Raw genomic sequence first — 27,599 nt, 5'->3', positions numbered from 1 at the left:
CAGACAGACAGGTTCACAAGACAAAGTATAAGTACCCATAACTTACATTCAATTTGGCTTGTATTGTGAAAGTAGACATCTCATGTATAAGTATATACGAGGTTAATTACAGCAGTCTTCAATATGTGTTAAATATTTAAAACATTTCGTTGTTTGGGTATTAATTAATTAAAGTCGCTACATTTTTTTATAATATGCCATCGAAAATTTATTCTTGATTACTACTCAATCCGTCAATGTAATTGTTAATTAAAAATAAACGAAGAACGATACGTAAAAAAAAATTATAAGCGCCGCTTTCTTTCCACCTTTACTATGTTAATTGCCCATTGACATAGTTTTGTCCTACTGTAGACGCAGGAAATATATTTTGTGTATGATATTCTTAAAAATAGCAATCGTTGGGGATATTTATATAACTATAACCGGGTTAAGGCGCGTTTGAGATAGTCTGACAAATATGTTATTATGTTAGCAAAATGCACTTCATTGCATGAACACTGATCGGTAATTTCCATTAGGTTGGTACGCAATTAGTCTATTCGGTTTGCCAAGTAAATTAATCAAATATTATAACTGCAATGCCACAGTTGAGATTATAACGCTAAAGAGAACCTTTTCTGACCATTCTAATAAAATTGCTATTGTTTCATGAGAAATCAATACCCACTTTTTAAGATCATTCTCTAAAAGATGATTGTTATTATCGGACGAGGATAAAGCTTGGGCCTACTAAGGCCGTAAACCGGGAATTTTACACGTTTAAACTTAGGAACAGGTGTGTTTTAAGGTTTCGATAACCGATGCTGAAATGATATAATTTCGTCTAACATATTAACAATTGATATGTTGATTGATAGCTACAAAGATGTGTATTTTACTGGGTATTTTATAAGTAACTTGGAATGTGCAGAACGGTTAGCTTTAGCGTTTATAAACAATTTTACTTATTTACTAGCTTCCGCCCGCGACTCCGTTCGCGCGGAAAAATTAAGAGTTACTTTTTTTCTACGTATTTTTCCGGGATAAAAAGTATCCTATTTTACGCCCAGGATAATAAGGTATAATTATACCAAGTTTCATCGAAATCGAACCGTTAGTTTTCACGTGATGCCTGAACATACAGACAGACAGACAGACAGACAGACAGACAAAAATTTTTTTAATCACATATTTGGGTTTGGTATCGATCACAGACATGTATCGATCCAGTAACACCCCCTGCTATTTATTTTTCAATATTTTCAATTTACAGAATTGACCCTTGCCCTTCTACAGATTTATTATATGTATAGATAAATAGTTTTTACGTACGATACCTGCTAGAAAATGGAAAGTCATAATCTATTGTCCCAAAAATAAAAGTTAAATACATGCACAAGTGAAATTACGTTTATAAAAACATTTGTGTTTGAATTTATTATAAATCCGCCATAACTGCTTGCTGAATAAAAAGTACCTACGATAGTCCACGATAAAATTAAAATCAAGTGACCCTTTAAGGCTACTTTAATGGAGGCAGTAAGTAAATTTATCCTTATTAAAATTTAAGGGCTATTATATGATGTTATTTTCTGATAATCGAAGAGGTCGATAAGAGTTATTACGATAGATAGTATGCTGTGCAGTGGCGGCATTGACATAGTTGTTGGGTGTCGTGTCACTACGTCAATGCACTGCATTGAACGCATGAGGATTTGCGTACTTATTTACCAAACTCCTTAGTATTATAATGAGAAATTTCAATAGTGAATGAGGACAAAACACTTAAAGGTTCAATTACAAACAAAATTATCAGTAATTTTATTCGCGCAGTAAAACTCATCATTAACCTAAATAAATTCGTAGTGATGACTGTAACCCCGTGAAAGTAGTGGCGTTTACGGGGCATTTGTATTCATTACACGATGTGCCCGTATGTAGTATATTGTAGAAGGATTACACCCGCATTGTAAAGCAATACCTACCTAATGCCTGTTCCCGGCGCCCGCGCAACCTTCTGTCACGCGGTTGCGCTCGATACATACAAATGTTCGATTAGGTGCTCACAGACATTGCGTCATTATTAAATTACATATACATAATAATAGTATTAATTATTGATTTTATTGTTATGAATGATTTTTGTAAAGTTTGTACAAAACAGTGGATAGGTACCTACCTACCTACTTGTTTCCTTTACGACAACTTGTTCTAAAAATTCGTTAAAAATAGTGTTTGTGTCCAAATTCTAAAAAAACAATGTAAATAATTGTATTGTAGAATAAATGCGTGCCACGTTGATTTTAAATTATTTTCATATCATACTAGCTTTCCTCCCGTGGATTCATGTGCGTATTCAAAGGCAAACTCGTATACCTCCCGTTTCTGTGGGATTTTCGGGATAAAATCAACACTATATCCTTTCTCATGTATTAAACTATCTTTGTACCAAATTTAATCCAAATCGGTTTAGTGGATTCGGTCTGAAGAAGACAATGACATACCTAGTTACTTTTGCATTGATAATATTAAAGTAAGCATTAATAAATAGGGGACTACTAATTGAATGTAACTAGGTACAGACCGGAAAATATATTTTTTACTTGTAAGATAAATAATTATTATTAAACAACAGGGATTTCGAGATATTTCTGCTAGCAGCTCGGGCGGGATCATTCGAAACTCATGGAAAGCCCCAAAGGCTTAATTAAAAAGGCTAATTTTATGAATTAAGTTTCACATGTTATTTCAAAAGATAGATAAACATATATATATTTATTATTATTACATCTAATATGTATCAATATAAGGTACCAAAGACTGGAACGTGAAGAGGTCAAGGCGTTTTTTTAAATATGTTCTTCAATAGAAAGTGTAATTATCTGTTATGTGTGTGTGTGAATGTAATCGTAAATAATTTGAATATACTATGGGTGATGGGATATATTTAATATCTTCCTGAAGAATACATTTGCAAGAAATGGACACCAACCTAAGACAACCACAGCAATATAATTATGAATGTAGAGAAATATTCGAAGGAAGTCGAGGTTTCTATGTTAATGTGAGATTCTAAAATGGTTGTTGAGATTCTAAAATGTTGATTATTATTTTTTAGTATTCAATAGAAAAATATTATTATTAGTTCATGATCATTTTTGGTCAATACAAATATTTTTTGTGGGAGTCGAACACGCACCGGCATAAATTGAGCCAGCTCGCACCGGGAAAGTTACCTAACAAAACCCCGAAGCTGAAGATCGTGGTGAAAAAGCAGTTACAGTAGTGATAGAAATGGTGCGGGTTAAAGTTTTTGGATAGTTTTTTTTGTCTCCTTTATGAAAAACGACCAATGTAGGTACGTATGTGTAGGTATATCAGGTGGATGACTATTAATAAGATAGGAGAAATATCTTAAGTTTGGTATAGACTATAGAGGTACCTGATAAAAGATATTTACCCGACTGCAAAAGGAGAGGTTGTTTTGTGCCTAGAATTAACAATAACTTTTAAAAGGGACTATATATAATTTAAATAATAATAATATACTTATTATATTTTAACTATACACTAAATTATTTGTATTCAAAATGATGTCATAATATTAATAATTGAATTAAAAATTAAATATAATTATCTTACAATTAATTAAAAACAAGCTCTACATAATATTATTACATTGCTCTTATATACCTAGTTAGTTCTAAAAATGTAAAATAATATACACACCATTGCTGCAGCGAAATTTGAAATAATCATTGTAATTAATTCATTAAGCACGCACTTCAATTTAGATTTATTTATTAATCACAGTAAAACACATTTCTAAATATCATCAATTCAAAAACGTAAGCTAAATCGTGTCGTCATTATGCAAAGTTTTCCCGCGTTCGCACTGCTCCCCGCACGCACAACATCTACGAAGCGTTGACGTTTGCAGACTGGAAGTGCGGCCGACATTTTTTACACTTGCGACAGGCATCAGGCGATAGCTCGTACAGGCCGAGTTGCAGACTCCATTAGATTTTGGTTTACCATAGAAAGGCTACAAATCCATTCCATACTCTGTTCATATTGGGGCCTTCATTCAGCTATTAGTTAGTCAATTGCGGGGTTGATGATACCAATTTAAGTAAGACACGAGACAGAATCTTTATACGAACCGCTAGGGACTGAAACATGCTTCCTGAATATGTGTTCCCCGTTGAGTACAATTTGGAGGTCTTCAAGAGGAGAGTGAACAGGCACATTCTAGGGAATTGCGCTCCATCTTAGGCCACATCTCAGCTTACCATCAGGCGAGATTGTGGCCAAGCGCTAACCTATTATACAATAATATAAAAAAAAGAAACAAACCTAACTTACCTACACATTAACTTCATACATTAACTTCTTAGCTATTATCTATTGGAGAAAAAAAAAAAGACAGATTATTCTTAAGTGGAACAAAAACAAACGCTTGGAATATAAAACTTTCCATAATTTTTTTTGTCCTCATCAGCAACGGGGCTAGCTGGTGAAACTATTACCATTACCATGGCGCTACCACCGCCCTGCATGAACATTTGTAGAGGCGTGGTGGATTGCAGTCTTCGTACGGCTCTACAAATAGATTGCCGACGTTCAAAGGTGTAGGATAAGGACAGGATTGATGCGGGGAAGGTCTTCGAAGGATAAGGAAAAGGATACAGGCCTCCGATAGGTTTCCGACTCGACTCGTCGTCGTCGATATTTATTATAAGCTACATTCTGGACCATTTTATTGTACTCATTTAGATCATTTTAATGTTAAAAATTACCCTAAGCAGAACTAATATTTTCAACAACACGGGAAATATATAGAAAATGTTCCTTATAAAATATCAGAAATATAAAAAAAAAGAATCGTCTAATTTTCACAAATTTTGCTGATGAGTTCTAATGTGTGTTATTTAATTTTGTCTAATTTTGTTGAATTGTAATAATACATTACGTAGGTAATTGTAATCTTATAAGTACGTAATTTTATTTTGTTATTTCCAAATTATATGCACCAATATCGGCCCTCAAAATATTGATATTTAATTAACAAGTGATAACTGCGTTAAAAACAACCGACTTCAAACTTGCACTTACAAAATTTACAAATACCTACAGACAAAAATGCTCATAAAATAAAAACTACTGGGCCTATCCGAATAAAATTTTTATGGGACCAATTCGACACCATCCCGCATCGAACTAAAAAAGAATCACGTAAATCGGTTCAGAAACCTCGGAGTAATCGCTGTACATACATAAAAAAAAACATACCGGCCGAATTTGATAACCTCCTCCTTTTTTTTGAAGTCGGTTAAAAATGCGACAAGGTTAACCTAACTTTATTTTGTTAATATAATAAGAATCTTAAACAATAATATTTTACTGTAAATAATGTATATGAATTATTTCAATAGTTGAGTTAGAAGCAAGTGGTCAAGGTAAACATGATTATCTTAACATGCCTATAAAATTCTGAACTTAATATGATGTGTTTGATAAATACTTATCTAAGTAAAAATATGTCATATTCAAATAAGAATTATAAATAAATAATAACAATAAAAACTTTATATTAAATTTATTTAAAATAATTATACTATGTTATCAATCAATATACAATAAATAAAGAGAATCACAGATAAACAGTTTCTTGCGTATACGTAAAACCACATCAAATCTTATTATTGGACTTTCTGTAACAAAAACAATAATTTATTCTCCGATGACATCATAGCTCTACTAAACTATTATTTCTTTATTTATACAAATATTTTATTCTGATAACAATAAATAATTAGCTAGTGTGACAGAATTTATGTATCTTTTTTTTGCTTACACTACCTAGACACTATTTGGAAATGAAATATACCTGCATTTTTACTGATCTATTTACTTACCATTGTTATTTCTGGAAATAATGCACTAAGATTGAAATTCCCTCGCGATGCAACGGGGAACGTTGAAACAGATCGTTCTGAGGTATGGCCTACATTCTGTACGTTTGCGGGCATTAGATGGCTGTTAAAGAAATCTGGCTGATACTGTGTTGGCATTTGATTGCTTACAAAATTGGGAAATTGTATCTCTTCCGAAATCATATTTGCATGTCTCTTATGTGTTGTTTTATTTTGCCATAGTAAATGACTATTATCTACCCAATCATCAGACTCGGCGTTCAGTTTGGCTCTTTTTGTGGGATACTTTTTAGTCGTATCCTTTTTTGTACACTCAAGTTTATGCTTTGCAGCATCTCTTCTAGTAGTTTTGTCATGTTGAAAACTTGCGTTATTTCTTGCTTTTGTATCGTCATACTTTGGATTAGAGTAATTGCATTCAAGAGATTGATTATTGTAATCTATAAATTCCCCTGTAAATGGCGCGCCAGTATAACTTGTTGGCATTAAATTGCTTCCACTTTGCATGAAATTCGAGTAGAAAGAATTGGGTATCGTATTGGCTGTTGTATTATATAAAGTAGTACCTGAATATTGTTGCCCTGCATAACTATTTTCCGAATAATCTAGTATAGGTGGATAATGTGATACTTGAGCGACACTGCTGTCTTGTGCTATATTGAAATCACAAAATTTCTGTGGTGGCACCATAAATTTTGCGTTTGTGTGATCGAGAGCTTTCTGGTTACAAGTACCTCCTCGTATCAATGCTTCAGCTGAGTAATTATTTTTTTGCATTTTTGAATTTTTTTCCGATTTATTATTCTTCGATTTAGTGTGAGAAAACTGGTTCAACGGCTCGAAATGATTTGATACTTTTGCATCATTAAAACCATAACAATGTTGTGGATTAATCTCGACGCGGTGATTCATGGACTTACGATTATTATCGGTAACTATTTGATTTAAATTATTTTTCACATTAGTTTTGGTCTCAACAGCAGCTCCATGAGATCGCACAGTCATATTATCAGATGACCTGTTCATTAGTTGTGTAACAGAGAGGAAATTTGTGCAAGCCTGATCTGCTGTTTGATGTGATCGGTTTAAAATATCATTTCTTTTTTTGTCATGTGGTCCTAAGGCTAAATCACCTACTAAAGTTGGCAAATGGATAGGAGGTGGTTCGATACTTATTTCAGCAGTTCCCGCTGGCTTAGCAGATGGCCACATTTGCAATTCTTCATGGCTTGTTTGAGATGGAAAGTGATGCATATTAATAGGAAAATAATTGTTATCACTTTGAGTGATTTTCTTAGAAGTGATGCTCGGCTGTCCATACGATGGTTTGTAATTTTCTTTAACTTCTCCATGCATTGGATCACAATTATTTTGTGTCGATCTCGTTTCGGATGTCATCCAGTTAATGTGCATTTTACTGGGAGATTTCTTGGTATATTTATCAGGAATATTATGTTGATTACCTGCTACGGTCGTATTGGGTTTTATATTATTTTCCGCAGGCCCAGGCATATGTTTAGTATTATAATGCTTTGGGACACTTGTTTTTAAAGTGTTTGTCTGATTAATATCTGCTGTAGTATAGTTATTTTGTTTCGTAGGCAAATTTTTGTTTGGCGTACTATTTGTATAGATAGAGGTAATATCGTCAGACCATAGATTACCTGTTTGGGAATAAAAGCTAGTAATAGCTTCAGAAAATGTGGTTTTTGTAGGTAACATATCTTTCTTAACTGGATTAGAAAGAGATACATGAAATTCCGGATTAAACGGATTATATGCACTTGTATATGTTGGAGCAGTTGAAGTGAAAATATTGTCTTTGTGAAGGGTATTAGAATTTGTAGTACAATTCACAAAATCTAGACTTTTATGCGACCAACCTAAATCAATATCATATGTTAGTCTAGATGTGTTTATTTTCATTAAATTATCTTCAATATTTGAGAAATCGGTTTTATTTTTGGTTGTATAATTGTCGACGGCACAAGGATAAAGACCGAGGCTGTTATACTCATGCCCAGATGAAAGACTGCTTGTACTGTAAACTGTATTTTTAACCGCTCCTAAAGGATCACTTTTGTAAAATAAACTGTTACTAGTAACGTAATTTGCAGGTTGACTTGTTGTTGTTTTACTAATATTGCAATCAAAATCTAAACCGAAAGCCGTATCAGTCAGAGCACAAGTAGTAGAAATTATTGTTGGTAAAGGCAAATTTAAAAATGGATTTTCATTTGTAACATTCGACGATGAAGTTATGGTTGGAGCTTTAGTACTAACAGGCTTATTAAATATTTTATCATTTTGAACTTTATCAGAATTCATTGTCTTATTTACATCATTAGATACATTTTGAGGTTTACTGCTTGATTTTAATTTATTATTTGTTGATTTTTCAAAATAATTTTGAGATTGTAATTCAGTTCTACATGTATTTTCTTTAACAGGAGTGCTTTGAGGTGCTTCTTCTGTAGGGCTATCAGCTCTATTGCCACTAACCAATGGGAAGGACATAAGAAATGCGGCCGTCGGTGAAGCAGCAAGAAACTCTTCAGCTAATTCCAATCGCGCGTTTCCTCCATCAACAACATTTTCACATATTGATGTGTCTAAAATAGTTGGCAATTTGTTTTCTTTGCATTTATTTTCGATTTCTTTTTGATCTGAAGTCTTATTTAATATAACAGGGTCACTTGTATTTGCTTTAACTTCAGAATCTTTATTGGAAGTTTCTGTATTACATTCAGGTAAGGTCTTTTCTTTTGGAGATATATTGGCTAATTTCACTTCATTGGTATTTTTTGAATTTAGTTCAGATGCAATGTCACTATCATTTTTGTTAGTTATGTTCAATTCATTTGATTTTGGTTCACTTGTCACAGGATTATTGTTGTCATTTGTTTTATTTTCTCCATGTCTTTTTGATTCTGGTGGTTCTTCAGGAACTATTTTCGTTGGGCTACTTTTAGAATTTTCTTGGACTTTAGAAATTTCAGTAACTGGGTCTTCATCACTTTTTTTATCACTCTCAGAAGTTACTGTTCCAGTACTTTTTTCGCATTTATCTTTCTTAATACTTTTCTTAGTAACATTTTTAGGCTTAGAATTATTTCTTTTAGTTTTTGTTGCAGATGGTGGATGGGAATATGCTGTTATAGGGAGCACATTAACCATTGTAGTTTTAGTCATATCATTTGTGTTCCTATTTACGAGAGGTTGTTTTTGCAATGGTTGTAAGTTTGTGTCTAATAAAACTATGGTTGGTTGAGCTGTAGGGAATAATATAGGTCTTTGAGGAAAAATGTAGGGAGTAGCTGGTACCATAACAAATGTGTTGTCTGAAATTAAAATAAAATAATTAATTAAACTTTAAGTAAGTTATAAATTCATTTTTGGAAATATTATAACTAATTTTGTATAAATCTATGATGTATTTTGTAAAATTAATATTACCTTTTTTAATATTGTTTGTCAATGGTAAAAGCTTAGGTAATTGTGACAAAGGTTTCCTGGGTTTTGGAGAAATTTTAATTTCACTTTTATTTTTCTCTTTTTGGCTGGCATTATTATTTTTTGATTTCTTCAACATTAATAGCTTGAGATATTTACTACCTAAAAACAAAAATAGGTTTTTAAAGCATGACAATTGGGAATATTTACTCTTTTCAGCGTTTATCCATATTCATCGTAGATTAAGTTTTCACCTACTACAGAGATAGACACATAATTAAATTACATATAGAGCTGCAAAAATAGACCTAAAACCAATTACTTACTTTGTTTATTTTTAATTGCACCAATAGTAACTTGTACACAAACATCTTTCTTATTATGTTTTTCTTTTTCAATCCCTTGCAGTTTTACTTCTAACGCTAACACTTCTGCTTCTAGAAAGGAAAAATATTTTATATATTAAATTTTACATGGCACACCTTACTAAACCCAAACAAACTCAAACATTTATTTATTCAATTAGACTTCTTTCAGAAGCACTTTCGAATAATCATTAAATATTTTAACATTTACCACCGATTCGGAAAGCAGTATGCAACCTCTATTCTAAATATAGCATAAAAGTTAAACAGTATTCATTAATGTAATTGGCAAGATGTGGTATCAGATACTAACAATAATACAATCAGTGGAATTTAGTTGTCGTTCTCTGTGCTATTGTGGGCAGCAATAGTCACATAAATCATAAATGAGCCTTAAAACTTACTGCTACAATATGTAGCATATTAGAATGCATTTAAGAATACAATTAATACTTTTAACTTACTAAGTTTTGATTTCTCCTCTGAAAAATTTGTCAAGCAAAGAATGGCCTTTTGGATTATTTCAATTTTAGGATACTGAGTATTGCCAGGTTTATCACCCATATCACTTCCATTTTCTCGATTAATACTTTTTACCAAATCTCCTAATTTAGAAATAGCATCATTAAATTTAAGACGCCTCTGACGTTCCCATTCTCTACACCGACTGAAATATAAAAAAAATATAAATGATATGATTGCAACTGCTCAGTGCTTGTGGATAAACTTTAATCATTTTTATTTATGGGATTACATTTTTATTATAATTAAAATATTAGATAAGGTGATGAATTCTTACGTACTTATTTAAACTATAAAAAATGGTCAGAAGCAAGTTTAATAACATTGAGTAAGTAAATAAAACAAGTACAAAAATAAAATTATCTAATGAATACTACCTTGGAGTGCGACTTTTATTAGTGTTGGAAGGCTCTTTTGAAGTCAACATTTTATGCTTCCATGATAATGTTGTCCAATTAACTAGTAAAAATCCTCAAAAACAGCAATGAAACAAATATCGATGTTATTATGATATTATTCAATTATTGACAGTCTGACAAGTGACAGATTGCTAAAATGACTTTTGAAACATGACAAAACATATCAGTGTCAAATTCAAAACCATAAAGTTTATGGGTTGCCACTTACGAAAAAGAAGAAGAGTCGAAGACGAACCATGAGGATAAAGGCGGGTTTAACTTAAAACACAGGGCTAAAAAGCTAGATCTGTGGCTAAAAAAATGGTAGGAAACAATCTATGTATGTATGGTCCAAGTATGGTCCAGTTAAAGTCAGTCGCGGCGCCGAATTTCGGCGCTGCGACTGACTTGTCTACTGACCCTGTGTAAATCAGCACTTATATACTGGAGATTTCAGTATGAACACTTAATTGTAACAAGAAAATATGACATTGAATGACGCCTGTATGTTTTTTATCTCTTTCTGTGGGGGTGACCAAGTTAGGTGTGAAAGGGATAAAAAACATACAGGCGTCATTCAATGTCATATTTTCTTGTAAATGTTCATACTGAAATCTCCAGTGTAAGCTTCTTGGAATTACACCCTGATTTATTTTCTGTGGTTTTTGTTATGATTCATTTTTTGTTCGTGTCTCGGTTCGTGTAAAATCTGTAAAATCGGTACCTACCTACTCTGAACTCTCCCAGTTCTCCACTCTCTTGACATTTGTTGTTTTGACCACAGTGTTGTCAATGAAAATTGAAACCTTTTTTGCCAAAACCTACTAGATTTTCTGTTTTCTAATTATTAGTAATTAAATTTCTTTATTGAGTTTTCCTTTTTTGTGTTTAAACCGTATTTGCCAAAGTGTTTCTCGTTTCTTTCAAGTTTTCCTTACATTGTATTTATACATACGGCATAGTATACCTCTTTATTTTGTGAAGACATATTTTGTGATAACTAAGTACTTGTGTTCTTTAAAGATTTTTGTTGGGCTATATTTTAAAACCATGTCTCTCTATCCGTCACTTGAGGATATGAAGGTGGACAATATGATACGAGCTCAAATGGCTCAGCAACAAACGGCTCCACCCTTTCAGCCTGTATCTCACCAACAACCGAACGTCGCTGCTCCAAGTGCACCCCGACAAGTTTATCCGGCTCTTGGTGATTATATGGGGCTGGAATTATCCCAAGATGTAATTGCTTTGAACATGCCAGAGTATCAAGTACAAGTTGTAAGTCTTCCTAAATAAGTTTAGTAATAGTAGTAGTACTTTCCTCTTTTGTATTGTATATTTTATTTTTGTGTATATTTTACAAACATAATTGCTGTAATTCTAGGCGCAGCCTGGTACTGGAGCTAGCAATATTGTTGCACCATTGTCGTACCAATCACCAAGTCTTTCGAAAGCTGTTGTGTCTGGAGCTATTCGTCAGGTGATACTATGCAAAGATAGGGATGGCAAATGTGGATTGCGACTTCACTCTGTTAATAATGGAGTATTTGTTTGCTATGTTGCTGCTGGGAGCCCAGCTGCATTGGCTGGCTTAAGATTTGGTGATCAGATTCTTGAAATTAACAATGTGTCCCTTGCTGGTATGACAATGGAACAATGCCATGCCATTTTGAAGAAATCTGGCCCCAATGGAATCACTATGGCAGTGCGTGATAGGTATGTCTTATTATTGTATTAAGTTTCATTAAGTTGCAATTCAAATTGTTTTCCAATTATCATAATTTAATGCTATGTAAAAAGGTCAAGTAAATATGATCTATTATTGCATGTTATTATCTTAGCTATAAATTGAATGTTGTAAATAAGTTAATAAATATAATTCCTTTGTTTTTCAGACCTTTTGAGAGGACAATAACTCTCCATAAAGATTCACTTGGTCATGTTGGCTTCCAATTTAAAGATGGAAATATTGTTGGGCTTGTAAAGGATTCATCAGCCGCTCGCAATGGTCTCCTCACCGACCACCAAATACTTGAAATAAATACTATCAATGTTGTAGGCATGAAAGATAAAGAGATATCAAAGGTTATTGAAAACAGCCCTTCTGTTGTGAATGTAACTGTAATTCCCCAGTACATCTACAAACACATGATAAGCAAGTAAGTATCCTGTTACCTATGTTATGAGTCATAGCATATTATAGAATAAATAAAATTTCATTCTATTTTCCTTGATGACAAACTTTTGACTTAATAGGTTGATAATTGCAATTTGAATAAATGTTGTGCAATCAAATAGAACTGGTTCAATATTGATTTTATTTTTGCATTAATAGAAAAATTTGGAGATGCCAATAGTATTCCATATCATCTTAATATATATAAATCTCGTGTCACAATGTTTGTCCTCAATGGACTCCTAAACCACTTTACCGATTATAATAAAATTCGCACACCATGTGCAGTTTGATCCAACTTGAGAGATAGGATAATTTAAATCTCAAATCGTTTTAGAGAAAGCGGGCGAAGCCGCGGGCGGTAAGCTAGTAGTATAATGTAAACTTTTGAATAATCCCATAATTTAAACTTATTTAATATTTCACCAAATTTTCAAAACTTTCCCATGAGTACTTAAACTTGTTAAAATAAATCATGCATTTTTTTCTGCCTAGATGGAAGGGAAATCAAATTAAATTTAAAATTTGGGATACTTTACTATTTTATTATGTAAAGAAGAAATTTAATATGTCTCCTTGCTTCCTCCTTTAGCCTTGTTCCAGTGCTTGAGCTAGACTCTATTGAGATTTTTTGTTTTGTCTTAAAATAATTAAAAATAATAAAATAGTTTTCATAAAATTTCTTTTTTTTCAGGATGTCAAGTTCTCTCTTCAAGGAATTGGACCGTACACCCGCCGTTTAAAGACTACTACTACAATTTTGACCCCCATTTATATTTTGAATTTTGAATGTCACGAATTTGTTGTAGTTGCACATTTTGTACTCTTTTTATATTAACATACATTTTTATTCTTTATTGAATTTTCGTCCATACAATAAGTTATAGATTATATTTCTTTAGAATTTAATTAGTCAGTAAGGGCTGTGAGTTACATTATTGCAAGTGAAAATGTTTGATTATTCATGAGATTTTATTATTCAACATTAACACATATTGTGACTGATTTTCTGTCGTATTATAATATTATTGTAATGATAACATCACTGCAATGATTTAATTTTGTAGAATCATAGACAAACAATATTAATTACATACAATATTTAATATATGATCTAAATGTGTTTCATAAATAATAAATAAGATAAGTAGACAAATTTTAAGTTGACACTTAACTATTTGCATTTACAAATTACAGCATAGAAAAAAAATAATTGAATTTAATCGAAATGATTTATATTAAAATAGTGACATGCATTCCTAAAATATAACATACATATTGTTTTTATTAAATGTTGAATAATATTTGAGATTTCTACAGATTTCTTTAGCTTGTACTCTGTATACACTATATTTTATAGCACAGAAAAAAACGTACTGTTAAGGCCAAATATTATCTTAGATATAAGTTAAATGTAAACATGTATCCAAAATTGTTTCGTACCTATGTTTAGAAATTATTTAGTTTAGTACACATCTTTTCTATATGTCATTTTTATGAATAAATTTTATGAAAATTACAGTTATAATGTTATTGTCATACAAAAAACTTAATTCTAGCTAATAAATTCAATCTAGCTATTTTATTAGTACCTACCTACATGTTCTAGACATTAACTGAATTAATAGTTGATGTCAAATGGATTTTCAAAGGTCCAATTAGGTTTGAGCACAATTTCGGGGCATGACCAAGACTTGGGAATAAAGAAGCTGTCGTTTTCTGTAACTGGACAATTCTTTCGGGCAAAGTATTCCATTGAGTAGAGACTCCAGAGTATACCTGAAATAAGTACCATTTAATTCTATTGCAGTGTTATATTATAATATCTATAATAATATTTTTGCTTTTCTATTTGCTGACTCATACGAGTCTCTATAAGAGGCTGACTAGACCCAATTGATGATTGAGTAACAGTGATTGCGCTCTCGTTTACTCCCATACAATTGGACAGTGTGCGTAAACGAGAGCGCAAGATCACTGTTACTGGGCGTGGCCAGGTCGTAGAAGAAAATAATAAGAGAATATATTATTTAAGGAAAAGTGCGGGTTCTATGCGAAATATGACTTGTTAGAGGTTTAGGTATGATTATGTTGACTTCGTGTTTGAAATTGCAGACCCGTACGTCAAAAAATAAAGACATAGAATCGTTTAATAACTCAGGCCCCGGAACCACAGACACAATAGAAAATCTATTGTGTCGTGGACCGATCGGGCTGCTTGGGGCTCAATGATGATTTTAAGACCAATTTTTGCAATTATTTTCTATCGAGTCAATTTCGTCCAATTATGTATCGAGTCCGTCCACGGTCTTCGAAATATGATGTCTTTTCTTAAAAAAACTGCTCCAATAACTTCAATTTTAACAAAATTGGGTCTTGTCAGCCCCATAACATTGATTTTTAAATAACGAATTGACCCTTGCAACTTAACCTAAGTTAAAAAGCAATATTCGCATGAAAACGGATGGTCCAAATCGAGAGAAGGAAGATAGAGAATAAAATAGTAGAGGAGAAAAAACTTGGGCTAAGAAAAAATATCATCTAAATTTATATAAGTACTTTAATAAAATTATACTCACCTGTTCCTATTAAAAATGACAACCACATAAGGAAATTGAACATGTTAGGGAAGCGCCGACCGGCTGATGAGGTCAGCGGTAGCAATAATAGCCCCATCACACCAAATTGTATAAAAAGAACCGGATAAAAGAAACCGAATGACAGTGCCAGTACGATTTCATGCACCACGGAAGATACCTGTATAAAGAAATATACCTATATATGTTTTATGAAGTAGGTACCTACAAAATACATACCTATGACTATGTATACCTAATATTTATGCCTAATTATAACTAAGTAGTTACGATGTTTGTGTAAACATCATAATATAGAAAGGTACTGGAAATGATTCATTGACCTCCTAAAGTCAAATTAGAAGCATTATTAGAAGTTCCGTTTTGTGCAAGGCATAATTATTATTATGATGTCATCCACTAAAACTACGTGGGTAGTTACTAGTTAGGTACGTACTTATATGGTAAATATTGAACAAGTAACATGCAATGCATGCCATGAAGTCTACAATAAATGAAGTCTTAGAAGTGTGATATTGTATCGCCAAAAAAAAAAAACAACAACAAAGATTTAGATACGTATTTTTACCTAGGTACTTAACCTAGGTAAAAAAAATATGGGAGCAAAAATAAGTCTAGAATTTAATTTAGACTTATTCTAACATTTCGTTGGTTTCAATTAATAATTTGATAACTGAGGTAAGTAGGTACTTATGATTTGTTATCTTTTATACCTACCTACATGTTTGTGTCGGTAAATACTAATTAATTTAATTACTGAGTTAAATTTAGTATCTAAAGATAGGAAATGGACCATTAAAATTAATTTTTTTCCCGTAGGTAATTCAGTTTACTTCAAAGTGCATATATGTATTTAATACACATTAACACAATATTATGTACAAAGTACCTACATAATTAACTACTTACGAAAAACACGGCAAAATATGCAAAGATTCGTCCAGCACGCGGAGCCAAAGGGAAGTAAATATAATCACGAAGCCAACAGTGCACTACACGGTTCCAGGCGCGATAATAATTGGAAAATCTTGATTTTGTCCACCAATCCTGAAATTTAGAGCTCGGAATTTTTGTTATAAATTTATAAATGTAAGTAAAAACACTTATTTAATATGCTGAAGCTTCCAGTAAAACAGCTTTAACCTTTAATATCTAGGTAGGTAAATATGTTTAGATCCGTTGAAAGCTGCTTGTGTATAATAGCAATGTATCATTTTACTTTTAAGGCTGAACTTTTTTACGACTGTACTCGTACCTTTTATTAGCAAGTGCTACTTTTATAATACAATTAGGGTACCTACCTCATAAAAGAGACGGTCTCCAAACGTCAGCATCTCGGCGAAAGCATTGAGCCAAGCGTGTAAAAGGCAATAAAAGCCACAGAGGAACGATATTAATCCAGGGAGAACACAAGCGAACATTCCACGGACAACAGTTCCAGCTTCAACCTTAAATATTTAAAACAATCAATTAGTTAAGTACTTATCCTACTAATATTATACTTAAATGCGAAAGTTTGTATGGATGTATGGATGTTTGTTACTCTTTCACGTAAAAACTACTGAACCGATTACAATGAAATTTAGCACACATATAGAGGGTAACTTGGATTAACACATAGGATAGTTTTTATCCCGGAAATCCCACGGGAACGGGAACTATGCTGGTTTTCCTTTGCAAACGCGGGCGAAGCCGCGGGCGGAAATCTAGTTAATCCAGGAAAAGGAATGAAAGTTTTATTTATCACTTACTTTTGGGGATTTACCATAATCAGACCAGTAAGGCAAAATAAAACGCTCCCATAGAAAGCTGTTGTAAAATATTATGGCAGCGACCTCAGCGAAGTGAAATAATACCACATCCCATCTAATCCGCTTTGTCCTGGAATAAACAAAATTATTAATGTGACAAAAATTTTACCTAATGTAAGTATACGGCTTAAGGTTAAAATGCGATGCGATGTGGTAATTACCTGGGATACGAATCTCTGTATAGAAGTGTTGGTGCAAATATATAATATACATAGTGCTTGAATGTAGGCAATGGTGTTGGATCATCATGGCAACGAGGGATACAGGCTGTTGCTATAGAAGAAATCTTCATCACAAATCTGAACTGAAAAAGAAACGCATTTTAATATTTCTTGGTTTGTGACATTTCTACCGAATGCCTAGAATTTTTAGAGATGATTTTATTTGATCGTGTAACATATAAGTATGTATTGTATGTTGATTACCTAATCTTATTAACTATTTTTGTAAGCAGTCCTCCTGATGGTTTTTAGAAATAACGGCAAATTAGTTTCTTAAAGGTACGTATTAAAAATCAGGATCGTAATTATTTGTTGCTCATTGAGTTACGTCGCAATTAAAGGTCGAGGTCGAGGGTGGTTGTTACATAGAAATGGAGGTACAGACCCGTAATACATGAAGATTTATTTTGTATCTACATTATTGATAGTAAACCGAGAATAAACCTACTATGAACAAACTATGAACAAACATTTATTACTCAATTTAGTTCGCATAGAAGCGGAATATGAAAGTGTTTATAGCAGAAATGATATTAGGTATTGTGATAGAATAAAGAAATCGATCACGAAAAAGGTTGAGCTAAATTAGGTTAAATATAAAATCCTTTGAGGAAAAAGAAGGTACGTTTATTAATTTATTTGAACGCGTACCAAAAATCAAAATAGACTCGCTGATTTCCAATAACATTCTTAGTTACTTAAGTACATTAGTAAGCTTTCTTGTGTGTAAGCCAAGCTTATATGTTGTCTTTATTTCTCGCTTCCACAGCAGATAAAGCTCTAATGAAACTTGGCAAGAACAAAGCTTACATAATTAAGGTCTTTCAGACCACAATATGCTGTGGGTGTGAAATAATTCGCAATTCACGCTGAAATAACTAATTGATAGTGTTACTTGTTGAATCAAAACTAGTAAAATATATGTAAGTACTAGTTTCGAATATTGGGATGACGTTATATGATTAAAATACATAAAATTGGTGTTATGCGGCATGGCAGCAGTAGGTAATGGTGTTTGTCAGCAACAGACGGCACGCCGCACGGATGGCGTTATTTATGTCGGCGGCCACCGGCTGACGAGGGTTTCAGCTGATTTATGTTACATTTCACTTTCTACACTGTTTTGCTGCTTTATATCTTCATACGTTTTTCCCTCCCGCCGTAATGGTCAGGTTGGACACGAAACATTTTCTTGTCGAATCCATTAGGTACGACTTAGGCTTTGGTGTTGGTCTAGTGTTAATGTAATCCATTGTTGTATATTGTTCAGTTTGTTTACAATCAGTACTTATTTCTTTAATTAAATTAAAAAACATGTTTACCACATTTTTATCAATTTTCAAGGTTCTAAGTTTATGTTAAACTTATTATTAATAATAATTTTACTTTCCACTAGCATATTTTATGAAACCAATAATGTGAATCTGTAAGTAGTAGGAAAATTAGGTATCTTAATAATACACGTGGAACTAGTCATATAGATATGTAATACTATAGCGAAGATTAGATAATAGACTATACTTAGTTTATAGATTTAAATTGAATAGTGTAGGTGGGCACCTATTAATTATTACATTGCATTGGTACCAATAAAAATAGTAATTGTTTAAATCTAACTACTAAATACATAACTACATAAACTCAAATATTATCTTACAAATATCAAGACTCTTCACAGGATTAAAGGGACTTACTAGTAATAGGGGATAGCAGAAATATATTGCTTTTAAAATCTATGACATTTGAAGTAATCTTTTTACATTACAAAGGTCAGGAAAATGAAAAAGGGGAATGATTGTGTATTCTATTTATAGATATTATTATTCTGTAAGTATGTATTATACATTATATTTGGTGTGAATGTGAAAAACAAATACAATCCGTTATTTTCATCAAAGCTCAATCGAACTTATTAACAAAACTAATATATACGTATAGCTGGGATTAAACTATTTAGCGCGTAATTTATTGTTCTATCCCTATGAAATACCATAACAGATACAAATGAGTTACCATCTCGCAAGAAACTGCGACAGATGACCCTACAGCCAGATATTTCCTTCCTAAATCCCAACACGTCACGCCAATTAAAGTTGTCTCCAAAGCGATTAGACACCCCAAACCAATTAGGGACCATATTTGACATGCCGCTGAAAGAAACAAAAAAAAATATTAGTATAGAGGGATTACGACTACATAATTTGTCTTCTTTTGTAGAAATATTAAAGTATTGTCCTTATTAGATGTTGTACGCAGCCCTCAGGTTAATTAAGTTTGTCCTAGCATATTAAGAAAGTTCTCGACTGATCACAATCATTAGTTTTTATCGCTTTAGTTACTTAATCAAAATTGGAATGTTGGAGAAGAATACTTCGAGATTTTTTTGAATACTTGATTATTATGTAATATAATGTAAGTAATATAGGCATTTGATTTTTAGGTAGGTAACTAGGTATCTTTTGATAAAATGAACTTGTTTTTAAAAATTCATTTCAAGACAATTTTCCCAAATACACTTTTATATTTCTTATCCAAGAAGTTTGTTAGCGTGATTAAGTTTGAGACAGAATAAGCGAGTTTCTGAACAAAAAGGTCAGTCGGATAAGCCTCGGTTAGTTTTGTAAGAAATATTTTGGTATCGCGGATAAACTATTTTATACAATAGAGATAATAATAAATAATAAAATCATCTTTATTTGGTTCTCACAACATTAAAAGGTTACAAAGCTTAATTATACTACACAAAGTACAGTAGAGGATAAAACATAGTAAGCTGATATCCGACTAATATTATAAATGCGAAAGTTTGTGAGTGTGATGTGTGTGTGTTTGTTACTCTTTCGCGTGAACCGATTACAATGAAATTTAACACATAGGTAGGTAAAGAGGGTAACTTGGATTAACACATAGGATAGGTTTCATCCCAGAAATCCCACGGGAACGGGAACTATGCGGGTTTTTCTTTCAAAACGAGGGCGAAGCCGCGGGCGGAAAGCTAGCTTATGTATAATTGTAGATACTCAATAAATTAAAAAAACATTCCTTGACCTTATGGGTACAATATAAAAATCTTTCATTATGAGTTTGCTTATGTTCTTAACTTCGATATTCATAATCTTGGCTGATCACAAGGATTATTGTTGTGGAAAGGTTGCAGGAAAGTGAGCTGAAACTCTGTGACGTGGTTAATTGGGCCATCGAGCGACTAAAAGCTAAATTCTTACAAGATTCACTTTAATTTTAAAAGCTCTTTGATGCGTTATTTTTTAATATTGTAATAGAAAATATACCTACTTTAATGGAAGATATAGATAGGTAGTTTATATTACTTTGATATTTAATAAAAATTCGCTGCAAACAATTTAAAAACCGTCAGATTTATAATTTATTGCTCCGGAAAAAGTACTTTTTTTAAGATTTCCAAAACTTTTCCGAGAATAAAAAATAATAACAAAGTTATTTAAAAATAAAGTGTGCATAACTTTACCCTTTTTCTTTTGATCTCATAGCACCATGCGGATGTTTAATGTTTATACATAATAGATATATTGTAACATTTTTTACGCTAACGAAAGTGTTTTAGGTACTCCTTTCTAGTTAACCTTGTTTCCCAATGTATTGTTCTATTTGTGTAGCTTTATTGGAGTCAATATTTTCGCAAATTGTATTTTCTGTAAGAAACTTCGCCGACATTTTATTAAGTACCTACATAAGTATAGACAGGGTGTTATATGGCAGAAGCTATTGGATATTTTATCACATAAGCTTCTGCATACTTTGTTTGCATTGTTATTATGCACATTATTCGAATACAAAGTACCTAAATGTTCCGTTGTTTACAAAACTTGTAAAGAAAGAATATTGCTAAGAACGTCCGCGTCGGTGGCGCGCTGGCGGTTCAGTATGCTAAAATATTATGTAAGAATTCATAACTGAAATTTTTAAAAATATTATATGTCAAACGGCGGGCCGTGTGCCGAGCCGACATTATGGAATTAAGAACCTACAATAGAAAATTGTAGATATTTTTTTTGTTGCCAGGGAATACTTTGTCATTTCCAATCAATCGATCGCTAGCGACAAAACATCCGATGAGTAGAACCGAATTAATCACGGTTCATTTAAGATTTGTAAGTGCTTGCTGAACCATAAGGCTGGACTTCGTGTGCAGCAACTTATCACTTAGTTCATTTAATAAATAATAGGTAGGTACTAGCTGCGTCCCGCGCTTTCATCCGTGTAAATAAGATTTTCCTTTTAAACCTGCCATACCATGCCATGCCAGTTTCCATAGTTCTCGAACCTTTTCGTCGTAAATTCTTTTCTATTAGGTACTTCTTCATATCGTAATTAAATGAATTTTGAAGTTTTTAACTGCGAATAGTAAAATTTTCGCCAGCGGCCGCCATCGTCACATATAAACACAGCGCTGCAGGCCAATAATTAATGATATGATCAAATAATTTTGATCATTTCATGAAAAAACCGCGCGTTCGGTTGCCCGTATCGAGAAACGATTTCTTATCATTGATCTGCTCAAATCACACAATGATGTGGACAATGAGGTTCGAAGACCTTCTGTATGACTTTGGGTACCTACATACAGTTGCTAGTTAGGTACATATTATTTTTTATTGTTGCCCCACCTTGAGCCCATGGACGCCCATGCATCCATATTTAGTAAAAAGTGGTTGTTTTACATTGAGTTACTATGTATCTTCTATTTTAATATTACAGACACTCCAATTTTATTATTGGTTTAGATTTTCTTCTTCTTTCATAGTTTCTACTAGCTTTCCACCCGCGGCATCAGCGGTTCAGTAGTTTAGGCGTGATTGAGTAACAGACAGACAGACAGAGTTACTTTCGGATTTATAATATTAGTATGGATTTTGCCCATTTGAGGTCTGTCTTGTGTATTGACTTTTATCACGTTTATACTTTGTGTGAGTAGATAATTATTATTTATTTATTTTGATACTGAACTTGGTGATAAATGTGCAACATAATTATTATTTCAGAGTATTTTAAGAAAAATATAATCATAATAATAAGTAATGTATTAAGTCCCAATCTGTGATCTCAATGTACTGAATTTTTATCAATTTATGTTTAGGTACCTATGTTCACAAAATTATCGAAATAATTCACCGGTAAAATTAATTTGATAATGAAATATTACATTGTTGTATGCAACTCTATGGGTTATCAATTCAATATTTTTTAGGGTCAGCAAACTCAGTTTACAGCGTATGATGAAACTTATCTCAATTTATGTTGGTCAATAGTATTATTTTGGTTGGTTCATTCTCATTCAACCAACACCTATTCTTTACATGTAAAAAGATTCAAACATGTTATAACTTATACTGAATGAACTCTATTTACTATAAGTTTATTTTTCATCTTATATTTATTTCGTTTATTCCGTCTATTCGAGCATTCCGTAGTCAATATCTCATTTATATCTGTGATATTTATCATTCCGTGTAATGTTCACACGTATGCTAGCACAGGTGCATACTATTCCTTCAATCTCATAGTTCGATGGGGCAGAAAATTTGTCCGGAGAGACATGGCTCAGCTTTATACGCATCAGTGTTAGTTTTTAACCGACTTCAAAAAAAGGAGGAGGTTATCAATCCGGCCTGTATTTTTTATGTATGTACACCGATTACTCCGAGATTTCTGAACCGATTTACGTGATTTTTGTTCGATGCGGGATAGTGTCGACTTGGTCCCATAAAAATTTTATTCGGATAGGCCCAGTAGTTTTTATTTTATGAGCATTTTTGTCTGTATATTTGTAAATGTAGCAAGTGCAAGTTTGAAGGCGGTTGTGTAATACATATATAATATTAGGTTATATAAAATTGTAGCCCCAACGTAAAACAGTATTAGAAATATTAGAGATAATAATATAGAGGTAGAGTAATTGAGAGTAATCGATTCATAGGAAGTCTCATTTTCTTTCTTTTATTTATAGATTGGTATGTATCTACCTTATATCTATTTATAAATAAAAATGAATGGACAAAATATGTGTTGCAAATCGCAAAACTCGAGCAAAACGTAAAATGCGACAAATTTGGCAAAATTTTTAAGTGTTTTTATTAAGCCTCAAGGAAGGTTCACATGGAGAAAAAAGACGCACCTAAAATGATGCTTCAAGTGCAAAATGGGGCAGTACACTGTACAACGTCTGCCGGGGTAGCTGCTAATCAATATGGGTGTAATCATACATAGCAAAAAGAAAAATAGTAGTCCCAATTCCATTGAGAAGTTTATTTGCACTAATATTCTTGGCGATTGAGAAAAATTAGACATGTACCTAAATTATCAGTTTGCACGCACTGTATCACAGTTAAATGTTATTGTCTATACATGATAACCCATTAATTAAGTGCTTATATATTCATTAAATGCGGTACATAAAATAACATGCTTATAATAAGACTAGGTTTTCGCTTGCGGCTTCGCTCGCGTGGATTTTGTATCGTAGATTTTTTTTCATATAAATGGATCATATTAGATGAAAGTTACGAACTTATTGAATATTATTATATGTATAGATTTTGCCTTAATCTGTCCAGATGTTTTGTGTGATACACACACATACAAACATAAAGAAAATACCCATTGTTTGGGCTCTATGAAACATGAATGTTTCATTGCAATTAAGGACTGTTTATATAAAAATATAGGTATTCAGTGTACAAACGTCAGACATGGTCTGTTTACTGCTTTTTATAAGCTGATAATGAATCTTCTAGAATTCACAAAACCAATAAGAAACTTATTCATAATATAAAATGAAATGAAAGACATACCTGGATTATTTTTAATAAGTTTCCTCGTAGCAGCGTATATCCTTAGTCCTGGGTAAAATAGTAGCGCTAAAGAGAATTCGAACAGCCAAATCTTAATAGCGCGCCGGATATCTCCAAATCCATAAACAACTGTTGCAATGCCGATATTAATTCTATTAAAAAATGAAATGTTGTATTATGTTAAATTGGTAACCATACATTTCCCTTTTATTCTAAACGTATTAATTGAATTCATAGAACATCCAAATACATATTAAATAAAGCACTTTAAGCATTAAGTATACACCAAAGGTTACAGTGTTCATCTAATAGTTAATTCTGGGAATTGTAATAGTAACTCCTTAAGTCCTTTGTGGATCTTTTAAGGGTTATTTGCATACTATTATAGAAAAGGTTTAGGTGGTATTATGTAGACTCCATTGTATCAACTTGGGAGCTAGTTATTTTTGGATTATTTAAATGATGTGGAAAATCCGGGGTATAAATACCAAATCCTATTAGAAAAGTAGGCTTTGTCCTGGCGTTATAATGTGATATAAGATATGGAACAAAATATACAGGAGAATGTAGTATTTTACTTGCTTTCCACGTTCGACGAGGTCGTATGTAACTGTGTCGCAGAGAAGTACAACTAGAATAGCTACAAAAATATGGTAAATAGCTCGGATATGCAAAGAGTGCTCTTTAAGAACCGTCAAAATGGATTCCCTGTGCATAAATTCTGGTTCTTTTTTAACTCTGCCTTCGGATATTGTCCCATTGTGTTCTCTTGCTGAGTGGTGGCGATTGCGTAAAACGCCTATGTGTTCCATTTTACCTGAAATATGATATTCACTTATTCTAAAGCGAAATAAAATGATTTATATGTGAGTAGATAAATTAATATTGGAAAGCTGGAAATTGTTGAAGGTCTTTTAATGGAAAAATAAATCATCATATTTCTCTTTTTGAACTTATTATGCATGTTATAAAAAACATCGTTTATTTAACTATTTCAATATGATCACGAATTTTAATTATGAATACTTATTTTATAGACTGAATTACGTACCTTTTTCAATTTCACATTAAATTAAAGCGACACTGTTTACCAAAATTTTCGCTTTTCTCTTTTCCAAATATTATTATTTTAAACTATTGCGCAGAATAAATTTTCAGTCACCAATAACGAGCAAATGTTTACGCACTTCAAATTGATAGCAAATAAAGCTTGTTTACGCGAATTCTAATATATTTACTCCCAATAACTGCTAGATGACCCAATTATAGTCCCTATGCGGGTAACTATTTGTACACATCGTTTGTTTATAATTACAATATTTGTCATATAATATGCCGATTGATTGAGAGTATAATATCTACAAGTGATACATAACTATAAACTGCCCACAAACACAAACGACTTGTGAGCACACGTGTACATGCTTAAAGTATATGAATTGTACTCGTATTCAGACATTTGGTTTATCAGAAAAGTCATATACATGGGACGCAGTGGACGATTGTTTATATTATCAACAGCTGGTACTTTGATAAGGGAAAAGTGAACTAACAAAATATGTAGATATGGTATAAAAGGTACATGGAAGACATATACATATTATACTTAATAGACGTGACATAGTAAAAACATTCAAATGTAAAATTAACCTTATATATTATTGATTATTTGAAATTGATGAACCATATTATCTATACATATACCATTTATTTATTGATAGGCCTATCAAATGCTATGTTAGCCAACAATTTATTTACTCAAAGAATAATTTAGTGTCTTATGAATACCATTATGCGTTCTACGTCACATCTCTTGCCAAAACCGATGCAGATATTTGATGAAAGAATTTATTGCTGGAATAGATGATAATGCAATATTTGATTATTTGTAATGGATATGCCCAAATATAACCTATTCCATTTTAGACATACTTTCATAGGATACATCTGCTCGGGCTTTGTATTTGAAAGTGCAGACATGGTAAGTATGTAAGTTTTATAAGTATGTTCCATTGAAAAAACTGGGGTATGCTAGAACCGCCATCGTGAGAACAATCTACGACGCTATAAATCCTTCCTTTCTACGTAAGTGTCATAGGTAGACCGCAGTTCATCGATTTTGAAAACGGATTCTGGAACCATTGTTAACTGAACCTAAGATAATATATTGTTTGACATTTTGCGTTTGTTTTAACCTGGTTTTAACCTCCAAATTTTTTGGCATTTGTCTTCACAGCAAACAATGTTTTCGCCCTTGGTTCACGAAAAACATCTGAGAAAAATATTTTGATCAACAGCATTAGCTCAAGAGTTAATTTAGTTATTATGAACGTATTTAAAAAAAAGTAGGAAGAAAACAAAATCTTAATTATTCACTTAAAATTGGAAGTGTGATAGAGTAGAACGCTGTTTTTGACATTTGGTTTTGATATTCGTGGCTTACAGATTTAAATTATGAAGGACGGCCATGCCATTACCTAAGTACGGTTTTGACAAGGGAAAGTAAACGAATATTTGAAAGACATTTCCTGAGCTTCTAAGCTTTGTATTGCATAATGTGATTGTTCTTAGAATAAAATGTATATTCAATAAAATAAATACTAAAGGAAAAATGTATATTCAAGGAACATATTTCAATTTCGTTTTACTTGAATTTGTAAGGGCTGTTTTATTGTTATGCACTGAGAGAATAAAATAGTAATATTCGTGAAATTTTTCTTTAATAGAGCTCAACATTACTAATATTAGGTATTTTCAAAATGCCTTAGTTTATCGTATTTAAGAGTACGTAAGTCTGTGAGTTAGTTATTTGGAGTTTAATGTTTATATATCTATGTCAATCCATGCCTAGCTTGATGATGTCCCATTGTGCTTATTAGATAGAGTTCAATTATAGTTCAATTGTAACTGTCGTAAACCACACAATATTTGTTTAATGACCACACTACACTACTAAACTGTGAGAATATCTTGTTTGTATAAATAAAATATGCAAATTGGACTAAAGTAAAATGATTTTCTCGTAGCCGTGTTGTTGTGTGTGGCGAATTTAAATATTCACGGCGCGGTGTAAAGGAGTAAGCTGAAAGCAAACAAGAGACGCGAACTGTGAACTGACAACCTTTGGTATTCAGTCGATACGAAGCTTCCTGTGCAAAGTTTGAGTTCTGCATGTTTGCTACGAAACTATCAGACCTAAAATACAATCTTTGTTATAACGTGCATAGCCGTGTAGGTACTGTTTATAGTGTTTGGTATTTCGTGTTTCTGATTTACATACACAAATAGGTATGTTTTAAAAAAATAAA

General features: G+C 32.3%; 4 protein-coding genes across 4 annotated transcripts in view; 1 reads left to right on the top strand and 3 right to left on the bottom strand.

Moving 5' to 3' along the window:
• Positions 1–3,939, bottom strand: part of LOC123691143 (guanylate cyclase 32E) — a 30,298-nt gene extending 26,359 nt beyond the window's left edge. The window contains exon 1 of the mRNA XM_045635391.1: positions 3,712–3,939. Coding sequence (XP_045491347.1) covers positions 3,712–3,741 — 30 coding nt within the window. The 5' untranslated portion in view covers positions 3,742–3,939. The remainder of the gene's footprint in view (positions 1–3,711) is intronic.
• Positions 3,940–5,566: 1,627 nt separating this feature from the next.
• On the bottom strand, positions 5,567–10,782 carry LOC123691141 (probable WRKY transcription factor protein 1). The gene is made up of 6 exons (XM_045635385.1): positions 10,636–10,782; positions 10,201–10,403; positions 9,698–9,808; positions 9,375–9,533; positions 5,901–9,259; positions 5,567–5,696 (listed from the first exon to the last, which is right to left on the bottom strand). The coding sequence occupies exons 1-6, from the start codon at positions 10,683–10,685 to the stop codon at positions 5,685–5,687; spliced, it is 3,894 nt and encodes a 1,297-aa protein (XP_045491341.1). The 5' UTR covers positions 10,686–10,782; the 3' UTR covers positions 5,567–5,684.
• Positions 10,783–11,388: 606 nt separating this feature from the next.
• On the top strand, positions 11,389–14,351 carry LOC123691140 (syntenin-1-like). The gene is made up of 4 exons (XM_045635384.1): positions 11,389–11,934; positions 12,041–12,372; positions 12,552–12,815; positions 13,527–14,351. The coding sequence occupies exons 1-4, from the start codon at positions 11,707–11,709 to the stop codon at positions 13,573–13,575; spliced, it is 873 nt and encodes a 290-aa protein (XP_045491340.1). The 5' UTR covers positions 11,389–11,706; the 3' UTR covers positions 13,576–14,351.
• Positions 13,357–25,722, bottom strand: LOC123691139 (sterol O-acyltransferase 1). The gene is made up of 10 exons (XM_045635383.1): positions 25,343–25,722; positions 24,874–25,108; positions 24,292–24,443; positions 19,475–19,611; positions 17,402–17,544; positions 17,181–17,310; positions 16,731–16,877; positions 16,339–16,476; positions 15,412–15,589; positions 13,357–14,611 (listed from the first exon to the last, which is right to left on the bottom strand). Exons 2-10 carry the CDS (start codon positions 25,101–25,103, stop codon positions 14,454–14,456), a joined length of 1,413 nt encoding a protein of 470 aa, XP_045491339.1. The 5' UTR covers positions 25,104–25,108; positions 25,343–25,722; the 3' UTR covers positions 13,357–14,453.
• Between the last annotated feature and the right edge of the window lie 1,877 nt (positions 25,723–27,599).

The sequence above is a fragment of the Colias croceus genome, chromosome 4 (assembly GCF_905220415.1).
Source record: "Colias croceus chromosome 4, ilColCroc2.1".
Classification (NCBI taxonomy): Eukaryota; Metazoa; Arthropoda; class Insecta; order Lepidoptera; family Pieridae; genus Colias; species Colias croceus.
Note: the sequence above shows the minus strand (reverse complement) of the source record. Positions and strands in the feature narration are given on the sequence as shown.

Coding starts and splice junctions, on each gene's coding strand:
- LOC123691141 (XM_045635385.1), bottom strand. CDS start 10,685: ATGTTGACTTCAAAAGAGCCTTCCAACACTAATAAAAGTCGCACTCCA. Junction 10,404..10,635: donor AATAAAAGTCGCACTCCAAG/GTAGTATTCATT, acceptor TTTATATTTCAG/TCGGTGTAGAGAATGGGAAC. Junction 9,260..9,374: donor GACAAACAATATTAAAAAAG/GTAATATTAATT, acceptor TTTTAATTTCAG/ACAACACATTTGTTATGGTA.
- LOC123691140 (XM_045635384.1), top strand. CDS start 11,707: ATGTCTCTCTATCCGTCACTTGAGGATATGAAGGTGGACAATATGATA. Junction 11,935..12,040: donor CAGAGTATCAAGTACAAGTT/GTAAGTCTTCCT, acceptor CTGTAATTCTAG/GCGCAGCCTGGTACTGGAGC. Junction 12,816..13,526: donor TACAAACACATGATAAGCAA/GTAAGTATCCTG, acceptor CTTTTTTTTCAG/GATGTCAAGTTCTCTCTTCA.
- LOC123691139 (XM_045635383.1), bottom strand. CDS start 25,103: ATGGAACACATAGGCGTTTTACGCAATCGCCACCACTCAGCAAGAGAA. Junction 19,612..24,291: donor ACTTATTAAAAATAATCCAG/GTATGTCTTTCA, acceptor TGTTTCTTTCAG/CGGCATGTCAAATATGGTCC. Junction 16,477..16,730: donor GAGACCGTCTCTTTTATGAG/GTAGGTACCCTA, acceptor TCTAAATTTCAG/GATTGGTGGACAAAATCAAG.